Below are 24689 nucleotides of genomic sequence, written 5' to 3' on the forward strand. Positions count from 1 at the left end.
TTAAAGAAAGCGGAGTACCCTGCATCCAACACTCTTTTATGGATTTTAAATTCAACTGTCCACTCCGCAATGTCTCAGCATTACTTCACTGGATGAAACAATCCTTCCGCGAGCCAGTAAACTGCGACAAACGGACAAACGAACCTAATCGGCTCCCACAAATAGTAATGCCAAGCTGTCAACGACGACGGGAAACACCGAAACGGGAGGTGCCCGAGTCATATAAGAAAATAGCCCTGAATTTACTGGGACACATCGTTAACACGATCGAAAAGGTTTGCAACGATCCCGAATAAAACCAACACCCCGTCTAAACCCAAGGGACATGCAAGCATAAAAAAAAAATTAATATGAATACGCGTCATCAATCCTCTAACAAACCAAACACCTAAACCGATAATCAGACTTGCAAACCCGATATAATAAAACTATTATGCCCACTCGATAGCCCACGCATAATGAATTCATTTGCCACCATGAAAGGAATTTGTTGAACTCATAACTTTACCAAATTGATAATACTGACGCCTATACGTTGTAACATTACAGGGCTAAAGATGTACGTTATCGACATACAAGGACTTGGAGAGAAAAATAACACGTTCGTCATTAAGGGGGGAAAGCGATATGGAATTTTTCAAAAATCCGTTTTTTTTATCTAACGAATCGATAGTTAAACATCTTAAGAATATTCCCTGAAAATTTGGTTGTGATATTATGAATACTTTCGATGTTATGGCCGGAGAACTGAATGACTGCGCGCGGGGCAGGTGCGATCTTGCTCGCCGCGAGACCCGATCGTCTTTTGTTCGTCATTTGTTCTATCACGCCACGATACCTAATCGAGGAAACATCTGATTCTAGTCAAACAAAAGAGGTATGCCATTCTCTGTGTGCATGTGTGTATTGTGATGCTTGGTAACGGTTCTATTTGCTTGCAAAGGACAGTCGTGTTTCGAATTTCGGTTGGTGTAGAAGTCTTTTGCCGTCAAAATGTACCCGAAATCACGTAGGAGCGAATATCAACGTGCAGCGAGACGCCCAAAACGAAAGTTCCAAGGGAATCAGTTCTCCGATAAAGAAGGCGAATCGCTAGGAGAGAGTTCCAGTGCAAAAAAACTTTCCAATGCGTCTTACACGGATGTTCACAAGAATAATGCGCACTGTTACCGAATCATCGAGTTTTATACGATTTTTGGCGCTCTGTCGGAAATGCTTATTTGTGCGAAGTGCAAAAAAAATGTCAACTTCGAAGAAACCTCGGGTCGTGGTTTCGGTTTCAAGCTCGTGGTTTTGTGCCGGTGTGGTCGCAGTGATATCAACTCTGGACCTTCTTTGAACAATGGTTTTGAAATAAATCGAAGGATTGTATTTGTCATGCGACTTTTGGGCATCGGTCGACAAGGAATAAATATATTTGCTGGTTTGATGGATCTCGGTAGTGGTCTGAGTCAAAATGCGTACGACAATAGTGTGAAACATATTCATACTTCAGCGAAAATAATGTTCAACATTTTCTGCAAAAAAGCTGTAGCAGAGGAAATCGAAGAAAATGTGAAACGCGAAAGGCCTCCATCAATTCTGAAAGTATCGGGTGATGGTTCATGGAAGAAACGCGGCTTTTCTTCACTGTATGGCGTAACGACTCTTATAGGCTATTATTCTTGCAAAGTAATAGATTTAATGGTTAAAAGTTCCTACTGCAAAGGTTGTCAAGAATGGCTAAATAAGACAAATTCTCCGGAATATCTCGACTGGTGCGCAGAACATGACGATACATGCACTGCAAATCACAAAGGTTCTGCGGGTAAGATGGAGGTGGACGCTTTATTAGAAATGTTTGTGGCATCCGAAGAAAAATTTGGAGCAAAATACGGAAATTATATAGGAGACGGAGACTCAAAAACGTACAAGGCAATTTTGGAAGAAAGTCCGTATGGTGAAGAATTACAAGTTGTGAAGAGCGAGTGCGTTGGGCACGTCCAAAAAAGAATGGGTACTCGGCTTCGCAATGTGCAGAAAGACAAAAAACTAGGCGGTAGGGGAAAACTCACCGACACGCTAATAAAAAAATTAACAATTTATTACGGCTTGGCTATCCGAAGAAATGTTGACTCCGTCGAAGATATGGCAAAATCTATTATGGCAACTTATGACCACTTATGCTCAACTAACGAAAAACCGAGGCACGAAAATTGTCCCACAGGAGCAGACAGTTGGTGTAAATGGCGCGTTGCTGAGGCCACAGGTGGTGTCTTCGATCATTCCCCGCCTCTGCATCCTGATGTCCAGAAACATTTGCTGCCAATCTACAAGGACTTGTCTAAAACAGATTTACTACAGCGATGTTTGGGTGGACATACCCAGAATGCTAATGAGAGCTTCAACGCCACCGTTTGGCGCTTAGCTCCCAAACATTCACATTGTGGGTTGCAAATTATTGAGATTGCTGCGTTTTTGGCTGGGAGCATCTTCAACGAAGGTTATTTTGCGATTCTCCTAATTATGCAGAATCTGGAAATCACTATTGGGAATAGCTGTTTCAACTTCGCGGAGGAATACGACAAAAAGCGCTTGAAGAGGCAACATCGCCGCAGCCTCAAAGGCACCAAAGAAGCTCGACAAGCTCGAAGACAACAGACATTGGAGGAAAACCAGCTCTACGAGTACGAGGAAGGTCTGCTTTACGGTCCCGGAATAGCGGAATAGCTCGGAACAGCGAAATAGCTTAAAACAGCGATAAGGTACCAGACTCTGATTTTTCTTTGCCCGAAACTTTAAACGCGATTTACTCGAAACTACATTTTTGCAATCTGCGGTAGCTCTAAAAAAAAAAGTATGCATCCGATTCACTTCAACCAAACATTTTTAGATACAGAATTGCAAAACCTTGTCGATGAACCTCCATTATTGAAAAAAAAAAATTTAACAACCATTTTTTGCATCAAAATGTGCGCTGAAAATCCGATTTTTTTTTTTGAGCGCCGCCATTTTTACAATTTTCAACTGTTTTTACTTTTTTTAGGTTTATTGACAGCGTACTTTCATAACGAATGTGATGGTTTTTCAATTTTTTGTTTCAGATGAAAAACAAAAATGCTATAGCTGCCGCAGTTTCACATCGCGGGAAACATTTGTTGCTTCGGAAAAAAATTCCGAAATTCACCGTCATTTTCGACCGTTTATATGGGTTTTCCCCCTTAAACTCTTGTCGATTTTTGCCGCCAGCTCTTGGACTATTACGCTCATGTCGCAACAACACGACTGTCCGATTATTTGCTACTTATCCCACATGTAGCATAAACAACTATTCCTTGTTCACAGGTACACGTTTGACAGAGAGAGTTCGCCGCGAGACGACACGTGGCTCCGGAAATATTCATTTATTCTGGCGATAGGAAATTCGTGCGTGAATCCTGCAATATGTGGAAGCTACGACATAGATTGTCGAAGGGAACGAACGTGGTGTTCTTGCTGTCTCTCGCGTGCTCCCGAGGAGAGTCATGACGTGACGTTAGAAGACATGGAAGACACACCGTACGAAGAGCTGTTGCGGCGACGCTCTGAGACGAAAAAAGTGCGTTTCGTGTGAAAAAACACGAAAATTAGACGACTAACGAAACTCCCGATCCGTTCGAATCTGTAAAATTTGCAAACTCATTGTCAGACATTTGTACGAGGAATTAATTTTTTTAATTTATCAGCTCGCTCTGAGTAATTTTGTGACTGATTGCTGCGCGTTCCCACGTCTGGTATTGAGTAACGAATGTTCATGTAAATGCTAAGGTATTATACGCGGTTCCTCGCACTTGACGTCTCGTGTTATATATTGAGCTACATAATTTTATTACACGAATATTATTGATGAAAAAACTACCCTCCGTTGTACCTACTGTAACTTTTATGTCACAAACAAATTGAGCGGTTCTCCGATAATACAGCAAAATTCAGTGAAACACAGAAGATAAGATAGGAAAATGTCGCACATTCACAAAATTCCTGTTCTCAAGCTGATGTCTGGAGAAGGACTGCTTTGACAACAATGGCGGTTGGTGCAGCAACCATTTAATTCATCTATTTATAATATTCTCTTTTAAAATATGTAGGTTAAGGAGGTACCTTCGTTACACTACGTACACCATAGGGTCGATGTAATAGAAAACATAATAACCTTCACAATTACGTGGCTGATCTTAACGGATCCTGTTACCGTATAATAATATCGACTGGCCAGTATGATTTTGCATACTCTTGAGTTCGATAAATGATTATAATATCAATCCGTGTACGATATTGAATGTTAATTGTTCATTGTGAATCTACCGATACAATTATTGTTGATGGTTAAAATATATCCTCTTACGATTGTACACATCTCCCAGTGTAATCAAACTCAAGTTTTATAATCGTGCCGATTTGAATTGACAATTACAAAGCTGATTTCAATTCCGTAATGATTATCGCATTTGATTAGTATGTTAACAAAGTTTTTCGATTTGTTTCAACTTTTCTGTATTCCCCATCATCATATCCATAAAAATTCTGGAAAAATTTTAGAATCGTATAAAAAAAAAAAAAAAAATTAACGGATGAAAAAGAGGACCGTCAGACTCCCCACCCAATTCACCACCACGATCGCCGACTTATAAGCGAGTGTGCAGAGAGGTGGCTTACGATGAGGAGGAGGATGATGAAATGATCGATAGTGATGCCGATACGTTGATTATCGACACCGAGCCATGTATTGACAACAGTGCTGGTGATGATGATCGCGAGTTTGAGCAAAATTTGAGTGGCGAGCATCATCCAGAATCATCATTTTCATCTTTATAGCTTAAAATACTTACCCACTCTTCTACAACGAGTGCCCCGCCAACCGAATCTGCAGGTGCTTCAGCACCAACAGATCGTCCCCAGAAAAGGAACTTTAAAAAGCGTTCAAATAAAAGAATGGAAAAGTTCAGAGCAGTAAAGTCCGACGCAAATACTTCCTCCGAAGTACGCGTTTTGACTGAGCGCCTGTTCTTTGGTTTTAGGACCGAAGCAGAGGCTCGTAACGCTATGCAAATAGTAACTGTTCCCCGTTCCATTATCCTTAGCTTGTCCACTAGAGGCATTGGCTTTGCTGTACGCTTTATCATATCCAAGTTTGCTCGTCTAGCAATAAGGAATTTAAATTTTCATAACCTTTGTTCTTCGCTTTACATCACCGACTGATGTTGAGGATGAGGAGGAGGAGGATGAGGGGGAAGCGGAGGTGGAGGGTGTATGGAATGACGATGATGTTGATGACGAGCGGGTGGAGTTTGCAGATGGATTTTGACGGTTGCGAAGATGTACGCGTCAGATTCAGGTTGCTTCTTGATGAGATTGATCAAATCCATCAAATGCTGGGAGACATCGATAGAGCTGACGATGATGGTTATTATTTAGATGAGAATTGGTGTGTAGCACTACATTAAAAATAAAATTTTAGTATCTTCCATACTTTCGTCGTATCACTCATTTTGAATATGTGCAAACTTTTTTGGGTTGGAGATTTATCATGTATATAAATGGTGAGTGCAGCAGCATCAACTTTTCTATTTCGGTTTGCTATTTTTACAGATTTTTCATCACGAATCAATGACATACGTATTTTTTTTGTCGGCCCAAACTCATTTAAAAAAAAAAAAACAATCCCATTCCGGGAACGATTTGGCGAGGACAACCAGATAACCCAATACTTCAGAACCCTAACGAAGTAATTCCTCCTGAGTACAATGTCATAGATTTGCAAGATGACATTAGCGATCTGAGAGCAAAGTTGAACTACCTGAACAAGAAAGCAGGTAAATACTTCACCGAACCTATCACCTTCACGCCAGATGGCCAGAAAAGTCAACTGATTTGCAACCAACAAGATGGTTTGCGAGTGAGTGATCGAGAGATAAACGAACCGCTCGATCAGTACTATTCAAGGTGTAAGGTTGAGGGAGACATTGATGATTATTACAATCTCGTGTCACTAACAGCTCCAGAACAGTTGAAAGGTAACCTGTTACTACTCGGAGAGAGTCCCGTCACACGAAGTCGACGCTACCCAATATACATCATGAGGGATGTACGAGCTTGCAGTGAATTCTCAAATCTACACTATAAAGCAGCTCGGAATATGCGCTACACTTAACAGTAGGACGGTTGACAGACACTCCAAAGTTGATCACCTCCCAAGATGATTTTTCTGTTTTGCATACAAGGAGGGGATTTTGATAACTAGTAATGATAGCAATAAATACCTTGTCAAAAGTGATGAAAAACACACTTCGAATATTCTCAAGAACTCTTTATCCTAGGGGTTAACTTGTATATACAAAGTTCATTTTTTACATTAGAAACAAGACGTTCATCAGAGCTCAATGAATCCAACAGCACTGTGAAGAGCGTGCAAGAATACAGAATACGTGCTTTCGATTTTTTCCCGAAAACTGAATTCTTATCGACTTTTTTCCCAATATTGCGGATTATGTCTAGTATTTAGCCATGAATCATTAAATAACATTGTTTGAGGCTCGCATTCATTCTGGCATCGCTCTCTTATCATTTTACTGTTTTATCATTTTTTTTCAAGAAACGTAAATATTTTTCACTTCAAGCAGACTATCAATTACTCGAGAATTCGATGTGTGTCATATGTAAACAAGTCATATCTCTACTTGAATTAATTCTATGGCACAGATATTTTTTTTAACGATTACGCGTATCTTTCGGATAATTTCAATATGAAAAGTCGTAAGACCGTTCAGTGCTTGTTAATACGTTAATAACAGAACTTCGAGCAGTTATTGAATTTCTTCTCACGTTTACAATGAGAGTGAATCCAATTAACGTTATTAAACTTCTGTGGGCAGCATTTGAAGTAATAAATATACCCGAGTCCTCGTTAACAAATGATGAACGTGAAATAGTATCGAACTAGAAAATTACAGAGCAACGACACCGCACCTACACCACCGTACCAGCGCAGCGTTATACCATATGTAAAAGCTTGCAATATAGTAATAGCTAAAAAACTAAGATCACAGGCGTGCATACGGCGAAGATGTCGTGCCCTAATTATAATTTTTCGTAGTACTGATACTAGCTCGACAATGGCATTCGTTATGCATTGGAATCTTACCGACTTTCAACCTTGTAGTTGATCTGTCATTCTAACCACTAATAATATATTACATAAGTATAAAACGCAGCAAATAATATATAAAAGAATCATGGAGACTAACGCACATGATCGCTCCATGTTAAGGCTTGCGAAATTGATATACGAATCTGGAAATACCACTCCCCTAATGATCTTATATGAAGAGTCAACATCTAGAAACCTGTTAAACGATTTTCTCATTACTACATACGGTTATAATTTACAAGAAGAGTATCAACGATTTTTAAATTCCGATACGTTTGAAGTTGACATTCTTGACATGATGGAGGAGGAAGATGAATCTGTACCTGAACACAACGTCAGGATAACAGTGGCTCAAATTAATGACGCCTTGAATTCCGATTCTTAGCTAAGCGACTTTTACGGTGAATCTTATGATGAATTCTCCGACTGCGATACTTATGATTTTCTGCTAGACGCAGGACTAATAATAAAAGGGCAAACATGTATTATAGACAAAGATGTGATGAACGTGGACCAGGAATGTGAAGATCAGATGGATATTGAAGATTGTCCGATTGGGATTGAAACAATCCAATTAATAAATTCCGAAGTTGAACAGTTCCACGAAAAGTATAATGACGATAGCTGTGGATGTAAATCACCACAATATACTTATAATGATGGTAGTAGCGAGGATGACGGATTGTCACCTCAAAGTTTTAAGCTACAACAAGTCAGCAGCAGTGTGTTGGCACATATAGACAGTGCAACAACTATACGCACAATTCAAGATGTCGACAATTGTGCATCCATGCTGATGTCGTGACAGATGTCGTACCCTAATTATAATTCTTAGAAAAAGGGGAAGGTGCACAAAAGTTGACAAAATCTAAAGAAGGAGATCGTTCTGCGCAACGATCGACACCTATAAAAACGGCGACCGATCATCGGATCGTCCTCTTGGTTTCAACCACCAGATTCGTCATCTTGTTCCGGTACAGTCTCGCGGTAAAATCCTTTTGCCTTTTGCATTTAAACTTTTCATACAACGTTACTCTGCCCAAAAGTCCAGCGAGCTTTCAGCTCTATTTTGTCATATTAATTTAAGATCTTACACTAAGTAATTACGTTTTTGTGACTTGAAATATTGAACTTATAAAATAAATCCAAGTTAATCAAAGTATCCAAATATATTAAAATCAGTCATTCCGTTAAATCCTCTCACCAATCTACGCTGCAAGTCATCACATCCAGATTATTCTCAGAAGGTAAGCCAGTTCATTAAATCTTTTATCCAATAATTACTCCTTCCTCGGTTCGTTCGATTAGAGCGACAGAATGCCCGTTGTCCGGTGTATTTCAATACTTTATCGGTAATTGGTGACCCAAGCTACTGAGCTGAATATTATGACCAATTTTTCCTGGTTTGCCAAGAAATTCATTTGCAAAATTGAAATGTTGATGTAGTAGTTGAAATCGTGATGTTGATGAGGATTATTAATCTGTGTGCAAAGGAACTATCACAATGCGAAATAAACAACAATCGAACTGATGCAAAACTATGGTGATTGCAGCTCCAAAATGTACATCATAGACCTTCAAGGATTCCACGGGGAAGATCATGTCTTCATGATGAAGGAAATCGCAGTGATGAGTTGCTGCGAAGGACTAATACACCACTCAATAGTCCGCATGGAAACAGAAAAATCTACTCTTCCGCCAGAAATCCAAACACTCAACCAGCAATTAACAGATCACCACCACGGGCTCGATTGGCACGATGGCACCACCGTTGCCAGTGACGTAACTAAGGCATTAGAAGTAATGTACAAGTACACAAGAATCTACGTAAAGGGCTCAGATAAGGTCGAAACCTTAAGACCATACTTCAACGACATAATAAACCTGGACGACCACGGTTGCCCGCCCTTAGCGGCGATTAAAGAAAGCGGAGTACCCTGCATCCAACACTCTTTTATGGATTTTAAATTCCTGCGACAAACGGACAAACGAACCTAATCGGCTCCCACAAATAGTAATGCCAAGCTGTCAACGACGACGGGAAACACCGAAACGGGAGGTGCCCGAGTCATATAAGAAAATAGCCCTGAATTTACTGGGACACATCGTTAACACGATCGAAAAGGTTTGCAACGATCCCGAATAAAACCAACACCCCGTCTAAACCCAAGGGACATGCAAGCATAAAAAAAAAATTAATATGAATACGCGTCATCAATCCTCTAACAAACCAAACACCTAAACCGATAATCAGACTTGCAAACCCGATATAATAAAACTATTATGCCCACTCGATAGCCCACGCATAATGAATTCATTTGCCACCATGAAAGGAATTTGTTGAACTCATAACTTTACCGAATTGATAATACTGACGCCTATACGTTGTAATATTACAGGGCTAAAGATGTACGTTATCGACATACAAGGACTTAGAGGGAAAAATAACACGTTCGTCATTAAAGAAATCACCGTGAGAAGGTGCTGCGGAACCGCAATACATCACCTTATCCTCATCACAAAGACAAATGGGACTAACCTACCCGCGAAAATTCAAAGGACTTATCACTGGCTGAAAGAGTGCCTCCACGGCCTTTCATGGGAAGCCGGATCAAACACCCGCGCTCAATTGGAGTAATTAATAAACTCGCTGGCCGCTGAGGAAACTGTATACGTTAAAGGCAGGGAAAAGGAGACCATACTGCGTGAACATTTCAACACGGTAATCAACCTAGAAGATTACGGATGCCCAGGTATATCGGACATAAAAAACTACGGAACCCCGTGCGACGAACATTCAAAATTGAACCCGGACTTCAACTGCTCATACCAAAATACCGCAGCCATGATGTATTGGCTGAAAACAAAATTCTGTGGACCGGTGCCTTGTGGCCGATGGAAACCTAACCCAGACACCGCTTTAAAATCACCTGTGGCTACAGACCCGGCGAAACTAGATCGGGCGCTCACCGCAAGGAAAGCGCTAGACGTCTTGGAACAAGTAGTCGAAGCAATCAAGAGAATTAACTGCAATATTAAGGAAGACGAAGCCTAAAATAAGAACCACCCATCTCACAAAACACTGACGAAATATAACATCATCAAAATGTCCTAACCTCCTCCACAACCACACATCCTCACCAGAGCAAAAAACAATTCTATCGAACACCAAAATGTTCATTAATTACAGTCGATTTTCTTTTACGACCACAGAGGATCGAGATGGATCTCCGGCTAGCAATCCTGCCCCAATTGATCTGGATGACTATGGCCTTAATCGCCTACGACTGCGGATCGAAAATGATGAACCTGACCACGGTATCTCTCCTTGCAGTAGGAACATGCGACCTGCCGAAACTACAACCTGTAACTAGCACTATCAAAATGTAGCTCCCACAACTCACCGACTACTCAGAAGCACGAATCACGCAATGCAAAGTAGAAATACATCGATCGATCTTTCACTGCGGAATGCATTCGCATATTTCGGCAACTAGCAACGGACAACTCGAATATATACACTTTGTATCAAAAGAAGAATGCATACAAATGCACCTGCACAAATCGTGGAGATTCGGAATTAATAAGCGTTATATCCTTATTAAAACCAAATGGAACAACGACAAAAACAATATCACTTGGCGGAGCAACGAATTTTGACGGGACTTGCGAAGGCATACAATACTCCGACGAATACGGAACATGGAGCGACGTAATAGTCCAAGGATACGTAAAGATCAGTCTAGCCGAATATACTGCAAAAAGCTTGACGCATACACAAGCTTGACGCAGGTCATAACTGAACATGACGTGAACAGTGTCTTTGTTACGATCCGTCGTCATGCCGGCACTCAGCAATGATAGTGACGTTAGACATGCCCTTTGCTTGAGGCAGCAAATATGAACGTCTGATGTGTTCTCTGCATGCTGTAATGTGAAGCGATGCTTGCGACACAATGTTATGTGATTTTGCACAAACATTATGAAACCTCTGTCATCTTGGTGAAAACTTCAGTCACTTCTCTTATTCTGCGACCATAGCAACCAAACTATTCCAAATATAATACCTTATCTCGGGATATTACAATAACTACACGGGGTAGTTGCTAAGTTGCTATGTGATTTTGTAAATTCCGGTGGAATTTACCTTCTAGCCGGACGATAAGGAAAATGTAAAAATATAGTTCCGTTGCGAAATGAAGATAACGGTGACCGTATCGCTCCGTATCAATCTTAGTGGTACCGCCCATCTACTCGTATTTAAAAATAAATTAAAAAACATGCGAATATTGGTGTATCGAGAAAATGAATGAATTCACAGATATAATTTTATTCGCACAATGACCGTTTGTCTATTTACATATACGATTGATCATAGATGCGAATTTTTACACTCGGTTTACATTTTTAGGAACTCGAGACATCTAATCTGCATCAGTTTTCAATCACTTGAGTTGTTTTTATGCAAAAAACTAATAAGGATGAGCCGAGGTAATGGTATTTCTCGAGAGGTATTTCTACATCATTCTTTTGGTTTTAATTTTAGATCTCGTTAGTCATCCAAAATGCTTTGCTTACATCAAGTTTATAAGTGTTACAAAACCGATATATGAAAACATTAAGATTTTCCTCTATAAAACGTAGATAAACATTGCGTGGTTCATAATTTAGTTATGTCGACACTGATATAGCCTGTAAATTTAAACGTTGATGGAGCGAGCCCGTCGACTGTAAGAGATATTTACGATACAGACGCATATAAATATAGACATCCTGGTTGCTCGGTGAACAGTCATAACGAATCACGACGCCGAGGAAGAAGGTTGTTGTGTATAGTTGTGCAAAAATGTCAATAATTTCAAGCAGTGAAAATGAAGTGGTGGAGACTCAAGATATCGCAGCGCCACCACCGCCACTGCCTTCCACGTCGAAACAAATTCATCTACCCTTGGAAATAATGTTCAAAATAGGGAAGTCCCTGGAGTTACCGGATTATCGGAACTTTTTACACGCACTTTGGCCGAAAAACGACGTGAACCACATTGATCCGCACAGGTTGTGGAAGCTGACAACTCACCAGTTCACGACTACGTTTTTCAACGGGAAGAAACTACGAGTAGAGTACAACCTGGATCCCTGGAGGAAAGAAGATGAACAGATCCTCATCAACGTGAATGATATGTTACCGCTGTTCCATGGACTTCGCCCTCCAGGCGTCAGTGAATTCACATCGATATCAAACTTGGTCAACTTCGCCAGAACAACTGTTCACCTGGAGACATGTTCGGATTACCGATACGCCTCGTGTAGACGTCATCTCGAAAACGATGCGGACCTGATGATGGATGGACCATTCGTAAAGCCCGAAGTGGGCGATTGCAACATCGGTCATTTCCACCATTACTGTTCAGATCATCTTGCAGATTGGTTAGAGTTTTTCCTGGCTACTTCGATTGTGCTTCGCGAAACAGAAAAATTTCGCGATGAAAAAACTGCTCGATATTTTTCAATCATACCACTGTACATAAGTTGTGTTCACGGGGCAAACGTACAGGATTTACCATTGTGGATGTGCTGCAGTAGTTGATGTGTTGAATTACGGGTGTAACCGTGATTAAGCGTGTAAATGCTGGTTGCAGATTAACGCCGTGCTTGTAGCGCGCATAATGTAGCAATAATATCGACAGTATGTGCCATAGATGTTTATATTTTCTGTGTTTTTGTACCCAGAAGTATTAAAGGAGCTTTCCAGTGTCAAATTTTCAAAAAATCGATTTTTTTTTTACTTTATCGAATAGTATACACTCTTCCGAATATTCCCTGAAATTTTCATGCCGAAATTCAGATTATTTCGGTTACTGTACAGCATTTCTTGGAAGAAGGCAACGGAGCGCTACAGCTGCCGCGTCGGCCGTCTGCCCGTGCGACCGTTATTTCCAGCTCATACCAAAATACCGCAGCCATGATGTATTGGCTAAAAATAAAATTCTGTGGACCAGTGCCTTGTAGCCGATGGAAACCCAACCCAGACACCGCTTTAAAATCACCTGTGGCTACAGACCCGGCGAAACTAGATCGGGCGCTCACCGCAAGGAAAGGGCTAGACGTCTTGGAACAAGTAGTCGAAGCAATCAAGAGAATTAACTGCAATATTAAGAAAGACGAAGCCTAAAATAAGAACCACCCATCTCACAAAACACTGACGAAATATAACATCATCAAAATGTCCTAACCTCCTCCACAACCACACATCCTTACCAGAGCAAAAGACAATTCTATCGAACACCCTATACGAGTTGATTCGAACCGAACATCCGAAACTACTCATCATCGAAGAACCGACTAAAAACGCGTTCACTCGCAAAAAACCCATAGCAACCAGCAACTTGGACATTTTCACCTATGTAAACTCAAAATTCGTATATGTTGAAAAACATACAGTCAGTGTTACATGAGCGTACGGACTATAACGTCGAAATGGAGCATTGAAGGTAGGCGATGGATACATTTTAGTACTCAAGGAATAAAGGTATATCATGCGATGTCTCTCAATTTTAGGCCGTGAACGTTAATTTTTTCGGAATATAAGAACGACTGAATGATTCAAAAGTGCGCACCGAGTCGCCCGTATCACATAATCAGTTTTCATAGCGTCGATCCAATTGTAACAAGCCTGCTTGCTCTTGTTCACATGCAGGCACTTAAAACTAACTTATCCTCACGTCATACATGCGGCGGGTTCGTTACTCCAGTAGAGACACTTCCACGACCCCACCGAAGCTATACAGTGTTGTGGGAATGCAAGTTCTTAGGAACATACTCGTTCCCGGTTTGTCTAGTCTCTCTCGTTTCAAGAGTGATACAGAATGAAGTTCATAGCGTGAACGTCACGTTACCACTGGGGCGTTCTTAAAATTTTATGACATGCATAGCGAGACATGACTACGGCGAATACGGCTGGACCACACGGCATAGAAGCTATGCGCATATGACGTCCATACTGGACGTCTACACGTCAAGAAACGTCTGGGCGGCTGTTTCGACGCTGCATGTTAAAAAAAAAGCCGTATGAGTTTAGTGTCGCCACGTTTTTGTATTGTATCATTGACTTCTTGCAAAATGCCGAAATGCGCGTCGTCCGCACGTGAATAAGAATGCAAATGCAAGGTCAAAAATATGCGCATAATGTAAAACATATTGCGTCAATCCGACAATGATGCTGACATTGTGCGATAACGTATAGCGACGATAACATTAACATTCATTTTAACTCAAACGCGTTATCATATTTAATTTGAACGTCTAACGCGTGGGACACGCTCACTGTTGCGCACCGTCTTCGTAGAAGCCAAAGTTCACTAGCTCGTATCATCTGAACACCGATTGGTAAGTGTCATGACCATGAATATGGAAACTGATAGTGTTGCGATTGACTCGTACCTTGTTAACGCACGGAACTACAGAACGTATTTGACCGTCGCCCTGTTCGCTAGTTTTTTGCGCGTGTTACAAAGTCCGTATTTCCTCCTAATTACAATGAATTCGAAAAAGAATAACGTGGCGTCAAAACGCGGCGGCATCATTGAAGAGAGGACTGGATCAGAACTACCAGTCACAGCCAATTGCTTTTCCGTTGGATACGGTCCTCTACATGGGCAAGTTCATGGACTTCCAAGACTATAAAAGGTTTATTCTGTCTCTGTTCCGGTCCGGTTAGTTGATAGTTCCCACAATTTTTTCTGAGGGGGGGGGGGGGGGGGGGGCCAATCGTGATCCAGTACAACTTCGACCCTTCAAGACTAAGAGAATATCAGGTACTGATGAACGTCAATTATTTGTCGCCTATTTTTGGCGGAATCGTATCTCCAACCATGAAAGAATTCGCAACGGTTGCTTAAAAACCATGTTACGAGATCTTCGCACTACAAAGAGCTATAATATTATTATACGTTATTATATATCACTATCATATTAACACCATAATTAACTAACACGATTATATCCAATCATTATGTAACACTCGACAATGCCATTTGTGCATTCGTAGCTGAGAGCTATACTATAAGCAACTTACGCTATACCATATAGCCTGGAGTATAGAAGACTGTAAAACCATAGATAAATGTATAACCAATATGATGTAAAGATAGCACTGCTGCAATAATCCATAAAACCAGAGACTGCAAAACCTTCAAAACCGTGAATACTAATTATCCAGCATGAATTATACTCTCCTCCGTAACGCCGTATCGTAGGCAACACGCGCAACGTTTTGAAGGCAATGCAGATCTCCAATGTGGAGCCATACAGAGCTTCATCTAGAGAACACATTAGGAAACTTACCGACGAAACGATTGAAGGTAAATCAACTCGCAATAAACTCAAAGATGCATACGTGGCAACACCCAATAACAGGCAACCAACAAACATTAAAATTTATTATGAATTATATACAATAACTTCCAAACGCGTTTTTCTCGAAACACGATTTTTCCAAATTGCTGCCATAATATCTCAAAAACTGGTTGATCGATTCTGCTCAAATTTATACAGCATGTTCAGTCCATATATAACTACAAGTTAATCTAAAATAATTGAGATTACTTCTTTAGTTTTCTTTTTACCAGCTTAATAGACCCGGTTACGAGAAGAAGCACGGCTGCAAATTCAACCTGTGTTACATCCTCGATCTCCTCTGCCCCTACCCACTAGTTTTATCTTTTTTATTACCTCTTAATTTAATACATTTATATTTTATATTTTTATCTTTTACTTTTATTTTTGCGTCTCCGTATGCATTGCATGCATACGGCTCTCTTTATCACCTTTTTATAACTTCTGGAAATGAACACGTGCAACAGATAGATCCGTATGGGTCTATCTCAAGTGTCTGTTTGGGCAATATTGGCCCGAACATTAAAATAAGGATATCTTTATTATATACAAACATAAAACGGAAATTCCTACCCGCACGTGTGGTAAAGGCGGGATAGTTAATGATAAAGTCTCATGCTACACCGTACCCGATGGGCGGGGGTAGTCTTGACGAATAGAAAAACTCAAAATTTTATCAGGCCCTCCTGATTGGTCCAGCATCCCTTAAGGATACTGGTAACCAATCAGGAAGTAGTTCAGACAAGACCACCCGAATCTTTTAAAAGAGAGTAGTGAATGAGTAGTCAAAACGGTAGTCGATCAGTAGTCAGTCAGCTTTTAAGAAGAAGTCTTTCTCTCAGTTTTTTATTACAAAATCCAATCACGTCAAGCGCTGAGCGAACTCCGCGTTATTTTACTCAAACACAAACTTCCTTTCTACCATAGTACATAACTAACCTCATTTTTATCGAATAAACGTATAATTGTAATTAAACCCATATCGAGTGTAAACCAGTCATTTAATACCGTATACCTCCTCGCCGAGCACGCAGAGCCGCCCCACAGAGCCCGAAAATCAACTGCTAACAACAAAGGTAAGTGATAGTCCAAGAGCCCGTGAGTGCCAGACCTTCGGATTTTTATAAAAGCTGAAAATTTTTCTATGTGTGTCCCTAGTACAGGTAAGAATGATCCCCACCCATGAAGCTGAGGCAGCGGTGGCTTTGGCAGGTAACAGGTAACAAAGGTGTATAAAATTCCATCTCAAATTTATCATAAAATAAAACTGAATTTTTTTATATTTGATTCATAATAATATCAAAACTCGCGTTGCTCATTGCCAGACAGTTGGTATGGTTGCAACCCTCTGCCGGACACCCTTAAACTGTTATAATTTATAATTATACTTACGTTATATTATAAAACCTAAATTTTATATATAATGTTTTGGGGGCCTATTAATCTATGTTTACATAATAGCCGGACAGTTTCGACGGTTCTATCATCTTGCCAGACGCATTCAAAGTGAGCAGTAGTTCGGAGAGCAAGAAGCGTATACAGTAACTAGTGCGAGTGAGACAGAGCGCTTGGTCTATTGCGGCCCTTCACTGCGCATCAGCTGCTGTTTATTGTACCTATCTGGTGAACGGCTATGCTCATAATAAATGTATTATTTTTCTGTGCAGTTTATAAAATAAATGTGATCAGTTGTAATAAAGTGCTATCATGAGTGACGAAAAAATAGTTTGCTTTGTTTGTAAGAAAAGTGATGAACATATAATAATATTTTCTGAGGAAACTTTAAAAAAATGCCAGACTATTCTTAAATTACGAAAAATACATAACCTAAAGTACAGAGACATTATTTTACCCAGCGAATACACCGAGAGTGGTTATCACAGAGTATGTTACAAGGTATTTACAGGTCTTATGAAAAAATATTTCACCTCTCAACCATTGAGTGCTGAAAAAAAAAAGGAAAAAAACAAGGGAGTTGTGTAATTACAAGCAACTCATCTTCAACCTTGTCGTCAATACGAGATTTGAGTTCTGAACTACCTGATCCACAGTCTCCGTCAACAGAATCTTCATCTCAACTAATTTCACTATCCCAGTCCACAGAAACACAACCTTCGACATCTGAAAATGAATCTCATTTACAGTCTGTATCCACAGAATCTCCCACGACATCTCAGCCAGCTCCAATTTGTGAATCAATAGATCTACAATCTGCAACTCTTCAAGATATTTCTGACGTTTTTGAACCAGAAGTTAGTGATAATAATTTTGTATCTCAAGATGTTAATATTTCGACTGATAATATTGCTGGTAAAAATGATAACGAAGTTGTTTGTATATTTTGTAATAAAAAGAAGAAAAAAGTGCGATCGAGAATGCTTCCGCTTCATGCAGCTGATGTTCAGCAATTTAAAGATAGTGTCAAACCTAATATTGAAAGTCATAAAGAGTTTACAGATTTTTCTAATAAATTGGATAATTTTTCTGGCTCAAAAATCTATTATCATACTGAATGCCGAGTTGATTTTAATAATAAGTTATCTTCATTAAAAGCAACGCCTAGCAAAAAGGAGTGGCATTATCACCGGGAGTATCATCAAACAGTTTTTAATGAAATTAGTACAATCATTAAAGAAGACGTGATTAAAAAAGGGCGGTGTTTTTTATTAGTGTATTTACATGAATCATATATCGATTTATTAGAAAAAATTTTTCAAGAAAATTCTATTCAAATGACAGCTACTTTCACAGCACACCACCTTGAAGAAAAAATTTTAAAAGTATTCTCTAAGGATATAAAATTCTTTACTGTTCGTAATAAAAAAATACTAGCTCCAAAATATCTAGAAGCCATCGATGATTCAGTACTGGATAATTTACAACAAGAAAACATTTTACAAAAATCTGCATTGATTCTGAGAAAAATAATACTCCAAATAGAAAAAATAAAATTACCAACAAAAAATATAACATCACAGCATTTAATATCCGGAGAAGTTTCAATACCAGAAGAATTATCAGACTTTTATTCTACCCTTCTTGGTGGATGTAACCAAAAACGAAAGACTGGCCAAAAATGTTCTCGTCTAGTTCGTTCTTATTGTCAAGATGTTATTTTCGGAGTTCATGATGGTCGAGTTAAAACGTCGAAGCATATCATGTTAGGTATGACTCTAAAAAGCTTAACAAGCAGCAGAAAAATAATTGACATTATAAACAGATATGGACACTGCATTAGTTATCAAGGCGTTGAAGAATTAGAAACTGAAACTACATTTACATCAATGAAAAAGTCTAGCTTATGTCCAGAAAAAATTAAAAAAAAACCAGAGCTTTTTACTGGTGTGGCATACGATAATTTTGATCGTTTCGTTGAAACTTCTAGTGGTAAGGATACTTTACACGACACAGTCGGAATAATATACCAAAATATCGATGCAGATACAACTGACGAGCCTGAGATGTCCGAAGTTTCAAGTGAAAATACTTCGCCAAATAAAAAAAGAAGAAGAAGAACATTTGATGAAATAAATATAGATGAAATGCCATACCCTAAGAAACCCAAAATGACGAGTGAGTTACAATTATCAGTTGATGATATAGAATGTATAGACTCTCAAATAAACACGGAAATTGACAACATATGGATGATTAGTCACGCTTTAGAATTACCTGACGTACCTATGTGGGTTGGTTTCAATAGTCGGATTGATGATCAAGATAGTCCACAACAACATATATCTTACTTGACGCCGATAAATGCATCTCCAACCAGTACATCAATCGTATTAGAAACTATGAAACAAAGCCAAAAAATAGCTGAAGATTTACAGCAACCCTACATACAGGTAACCTACGATCTAGCTATAGCTAAAGTAGCGTTACAAATACAAGCTACAGAAAATCCAACATTTGATAATTTATTCATTCATTTAGGACCATTTCATATAATGATGGCTTACTTCAAAGCTATCGGTAAAGTAATTAGTGATTGTGGGTTGACTACGGTAATGGTTGAGAGTAGTTTGCTGGCAAACGGTTCAGTTAATGGGTTTTTAGATGGAAAACACTTTAATCGCTGCAAAAGATTGCATCCTTTAGTAGCATTAGGACTAGAAATACTACATTTTAAGTCATTTTTACAAAATGATAACATTACTTTAACTGAGGATATAATAGATGAAGTTAAGAGACTCCAAAATTGTAAAATTTCTTTGTTTGAAATTGAAAATGATGGCCTTAAAGAGCTGATGAATAACTACGGTATCTACAAACAACAAACCCTTAAGGGAGCTTTCCAGTGTGAAATTTTCAAAAAATCGATTTTTTTTTTTTTGCTTTATCGAATAGTATACACTCTTCCGAATATTCCCTGAAATTTTCATGCCGAAATTCAGATTATTTCGGTTACTGTACAGCATTTTTTGGAAGAAGGCAACGGAGCGCTACAGCTGCCGCGTCGGCCGTCTGCCCGTGCGACTGTTATTTCTATTGTCTCGTTCCTACCTGCACGTACATGAACTTGGCTCGCCAATTGTCGAAAATGTGAATTCGGACTATTGCATAATTTGCCGTTAATTAGCCGTAAATTAGTCGCGCGACTTATTTTTTTGTCGCACTCAATTTTCAAAAAAAAAGCGGATGGCGTGCTAAATTCTTGAAAATCAATCAATCACTGTGTGTGGCAACTAGCCCCAAAGCACGTATTCTGCGGCAAGCAGATAGCAGAAATCGCTACGCAGTGTGCTGTGTGCACCTTCAATGAAGGTTACGACCCAATTTTAAAAATTTTGGAGACGACGGGATGCACGATAGGGCCGAGCGCCGCAGATTTCGCCGCTAAGTACAAGAATGCGCGCATCATCCAAGCAAACCGCCAGGCGTCCCTGGACAGCAAAGAGGCGAGGACAGCTCGTCGGACTGAACAATCCATTGAGCACGATCTTTTCGAAGAAGCAGAAGGGATATTGTACGGACCTGGCATCGCTGATTGACCGTAAGTAAACGATTTATGTAAAATTTCCTGACTTGAAACTTTGAACGCGTTTTTCTCGAAACAGCATTTTTCAAAACGGTGTCCAACTTGGAGGGCAGAGTTTTAAAGCTATCGAGTTGAATTTTTTACACAATATTCTTAACGTCATTGTTTATCGTGCTATGGAAGCTTTTTTTTTTTTTTTTGACATCTTCCTATTTTTTTGTAAAAAAAACTGCCAAAAAAAATGCTAAAATCGATACTTTTTGTTCAAACCGGCGCCATTTTTGCAAAAAGAAAAAAAAAGAAAAAAGCCTCCATAGCACGAAAGCCAATTATATACCGATCAATAATCTTTTTGTGTTTTTTGTTTCAGATCAAAATTGTGACCCCCAACGTGGACACCACATCCAAGTGCATTTTCTGCAACAATTGTTTCATCATTTTTATAGATATTAATTAATAAATAAATCGATCTTTAAAAAATTGTTTAGTATTCTTCAATACCCAATTAATATACAAAAAAAAAAACCAGACCGATTAGATCATTTTTTCTTTAAAAAAAAAAATCGCGAAAAACAGCGATTTTTTGGGCTGTCACACTGGAAAGCTCCCTTAACGGGGAGCATGGTAAAACGTCACAATTTTATCTAATATATATAAACCTTATACATCATTACTTGGACTTATCTCGAAGTATTCGTACTGGAAATTTTCAACTCTTTAAATCAGTGTTACCTAAAATTACAAGCATTTTTTTTGTATTGAATCAACAAAACTATGCTAGGTGGAGCGTCAAATATTATGATAGTCTACTGAGAGTTGATAAAACTCATCCTGATTTGTATGAAGGATTCCTAAAAGGCTGTTTTGGAATTAAAAGAACTACCAAGCCATTTTCGAGACAACCTATTGACCTGGTTCTAGAGCAAACTATAAATGCAGAAGCTGCAAGAAGGCTGACAGGTGTTATACACTTCACTAACTCAATTTCGGCGCGACAACGGTGGGCTCGAAACCATGATGTAAGATCTACAATTATAAGTCAAGTTTATCTTGAACTTGGACTACAAAAACATCAAGATATTTCAACAGATTTGAATCCCCATAATATCAGGAAAAACGCCAAACAACTACAACAATTTGTCGCAACTTTCGATCAATTTATCAATCCTTTTAGTTTAGAAGTTCCCAAAGACCAATTAGTAAATATTTCATCAGGAAAGTCCGCATCACTGCCAGTAGAAGAATTTCTATTAAATTTAGAAGCTAATGGCGATAGCCTCCGAAGAACATTCATTTCTGAATGCCAATCTGATATTACGCGATTTGAAAAAGCTATTAAAAAAACATCTATTAATAATTTTTCTAAAGATTATGAAAAAAAAAAAATTAAAGTCGGTGGAAAAATTCAAGAAGTTAAAATTCAAAGGGATTTATTTGGACGTATGCTGGGAATCTCAATGGATTACAGCATTGACATTTCAAAAATCTTATCCTACCCGATTACTTCAGTACCATTGTCAATGTGTCATTTGGATGGGACCATTTGCAAGACCGATAAATCTGCTTTGATGAAATGTTTAGAGAAAGAGGTCGAGCATGAAGAGCCATCTCAAATTGATATTCTAATAATTGACGGTTTCTTTTTGTTACATACTATGAAAAATGTTCCTAGAAAATTTGGAGGCATTTCTAAAAAAATGTTGCAGATGGTAACTCAATTAAAAGCGTCAAGAATTGATGTCATTTTCGACCAGTATTTTACCCCATCGATAAAAGGATACGAACGTTCTATGCGATTTGAATCTGCACAATTGGAGTATACTATTGCTGGGCCTGAACAAGTCCGTCCTAGTGACTTTGTCAAAGAATTAAAAAATTCTAATTTCAAAGAAGCTCTAGTTGATTTTTTTATTTTACACTGGGCTTCTGACGAAATGGCGCCGTTTATTGGCAATAAAATAATACATATAAATTTCAGAAAATGTCATTCGTTTACTGTTAATGAGGCCAACAAAGTGATGTCAAGTATAAATGAGGAATTGTCTTGCCCAGAGCATGAAGAAGCAGACAACAAAATAGTGTACCACGCGTGTAAAATTAACTACGAAGCAAATATTGTGATTCGAACTGTTGACACCGATGTTGCTGCTATAATGCTAAGTCATATGCATCGTCTTAATGATGGATCACATGTTTGGATGCTTACAGGAGCTGGAAATAATTTAAGATATGTGGACCTAACTAAAATACACGCCAAATTAGGAGAATCTATTTGCAGAAGCTTACCTGGACTACACGCTTTCACAGGATGTGATTACAATCCTGCATTTTACAGAAAAGCAAAATTGAAACCGTATAAATTGTTAAAAAAATATGTAGAATTTCAACTAGCATTCATGAAGTTTGGTGACAGCAAAATCATCGAAAATAACAATGAACAAGTATTAATCTTCGATATAATTCAAAGTTTTATATGCTATCTATACAATATGAATGATATCAACGATGTTGATGCTGCTAGGCTACAAATGTTTATTAATTCGTATACAGTATCTGATGTGAACGAAGCTTTTAATCGAAAAAAGTTGCAAAATTTCGATGCTAGCTGTTTACCACCTTGCAAAAGTGAGCTATTGCAGCAATTTTTGCGAGCGAATTACATATGTAGCATATGGAACAACGCTCACTTACAAAAGCCAACAGCATATAAACCAGTAAATAATGGTTGGATACTGGAAAATGACCACTACTATTTCAAATGGTTTGAAGGAGATCAATTACCGAATTATGTCAGCGAATCTCTAAAAACAGTTCCAGGTATTTGATAATTATGTTAAATTATTGTATATTAATTTTGGTCTATTTGTAATTAAATTAACTTGGTTTTTTTACAATTGCAGAAAACAATGAAGAAGGCGATATTGAAGACGATCAATCCACAGAATGGAATAATAGTGACGAGGAATATGGATGTATTGACGACGACGATGAAAATGATGAAAATGTTTAAAGATTTAATCAAAATAGATGTATTTCCCTGTAACTTTTTTATTTAAAAAAAAATTTGCCCTTTGATATAATAAACAATAAAATTTGATTTACTTTAATTCATTGACTTTACAATTTTGATAGAATTGAAAATAATAAACTTTCGTAAAAATGAAAAATAATATAAATAAAATTATTACAGTTTCGATATGATTGAAGTTGTATTAGAACAATTTTACTGAGTATTGTTTTAAATATTTGTTATTCAAACTGTAAAAATTTATTTAATGAAATTTCTTGATTAAAAAAAAAATAAACTGCACAATTTGAACTTAATAACAGTGGATGCGCAGTGAAGGGCCGCAATAGACCAAGCGCTCTGTCTCACTCGCACTAGTTACTGTATACGCTTCTTGCTCTCCGAACTACTGCTCACTTTGAATGCGTCTGGCAAGATGATAGAACCGTCGAAACTGTCCGGCTATTATGTAAACATAGATTAATAGGCCCCCAAAACATTATATATAAAATTTAGGTTTTATAATATAACGTAAGTATAATTATAAATTATAACAGTTTAAGGGTGTCCGGCAGAGGGTTGCAACCATACCAACTGTCTGGCAATGAGCAACGCGAGTTTTGATATTATTATGAATCAAATATAAAAAAATTCAGTTTTATTTTATGATAAATTTGAGATGGAATTTTATACACCTTTGTTACCTGTTACCTGCCAAAGCCACCGCTGCCTCAGCTTCATGGGTGGGGATCATTCTTACCTGTACTAGGGACACACATAGAAAAATTTTCAGCTTTTATAAAAATCCGAAGGTCTGGCACTCACGGGCTCTTGCTCTATTGACAAAATCTAAAGAAGGAGATCGTTCTGCGCAAAGATCGACACCTATAAAAACGGCGACCGATCATCGGATCGTCCTCTTGGTTTCTACCACCAGATTCGTCATCTTGTTCCGGTACAGTCTCGCGGTAAAATCCTTTTGCCTTTTGCATTTAAACTTTTCATACGACGTTACTCTGCCCAAAAGTCCAGCGAGCTTTCAGCTCCATTTTGTCATGTTAATTTAAGATCTTACACTAAGTAACTACGTTTTTGTGACTTGAAATATTGAACTTATAAAATAAGTCCAAGTCAATCAAAGT

At 38.5% G+C, this 24689-nt stretch overlaps 1 protein-coding gene and 1 long non-coding RNA gene across 4 annotated transcripts in view; one reads left to right on the top strand and one right to left on the bottom strand.

Moving 5' to 3' along the window:
• The window catches only part of LOC124299715 (uncharacterized), a 116050-nt gene that overhangs the window by 88185 nt on the left and 3176 nt on the right, over positions 1 to 24689 (bottom strand). The gene's annotated exons all lie outside the window — the stretch shown is intronic.
• LOC124299714 (uncharacterized) lies at positions 17144 to 24166 on the top strand. Of its 3 annotated transcripts, XM_046753015.1 has the most exons (5): positions 17144 to 17455; positions 17704 to 18724; positions 19001 to 19840; positions 21147 to 23357; positions 23441 to 24166. In XM_046753015.1, the coding sequence occupies exons 1-5, from the start codon at positions 17267 to 17269 to the stop codon at positions 23548 to 23550; spliced, it is 4371 nt and encodes a 1456-aa protein (XP_046608971.1). In that variant the 5' UTR covers positions 17144 to 17266; the 3' UTR covers positions 23551 to 24166. The 3 variants fall into 3 exon arrangements, with proteins under 3 accessions (XP_046608971.1, XP_046608970.1, XP_046608972.1); XM_046753014.1 differs by having other exon boundaries at positions 17704 to 19840; XM_046753016.1 differs by lacking the exon at positions 23441 to 24166 and having other exon boundaries at positions 17704 to 19840; positions 21147 to 22981; positions 23091 to 23177.

The sequence above is a fragment of the Neodiprion virginianus genome, chromosome 3, assembly GCF_021901495.1.
Source record: "Neodiprion virginianus isolate iyNeoVirg1 chromosome 3, iyNeoVirg1.1, whole genome shotgun sequence".
Lineage (NCBI taxonomy): Eukaryota > Metazoa > Arthropoda > Insecta > Hymenoptera > Diprionidae > Neodiprion > Neodiprion virginianus.

What these genes read in the sequence shown, in the direction of transcription:
- LOC124299714 (XM_046753014.1), top strand. Translation starts at nt 17,267, where the DNA reads ATGAGTGACGAAAAAATAGTTTGCTTTGTTTGTAAGAAAAGTGATGAA. An exon ending in CGGTATCTACAAACAACAAA is followed by an intron (nt 19,841 to 21,146) that starts CCCTTAAGGGAG and finishes CACTGGAAAGCT; the next exon opens with CCCTTAACGGGGAGCATGGT. An exon ending in ATCTCTAAAAACAGTTCCAG is followed by an intron (nt 23,358 to 23,440) that starts GTATTTGATAAT and finishes TTACAATTGCAG; the next exon opens with AAAACAATGAAGAAGGCGAT.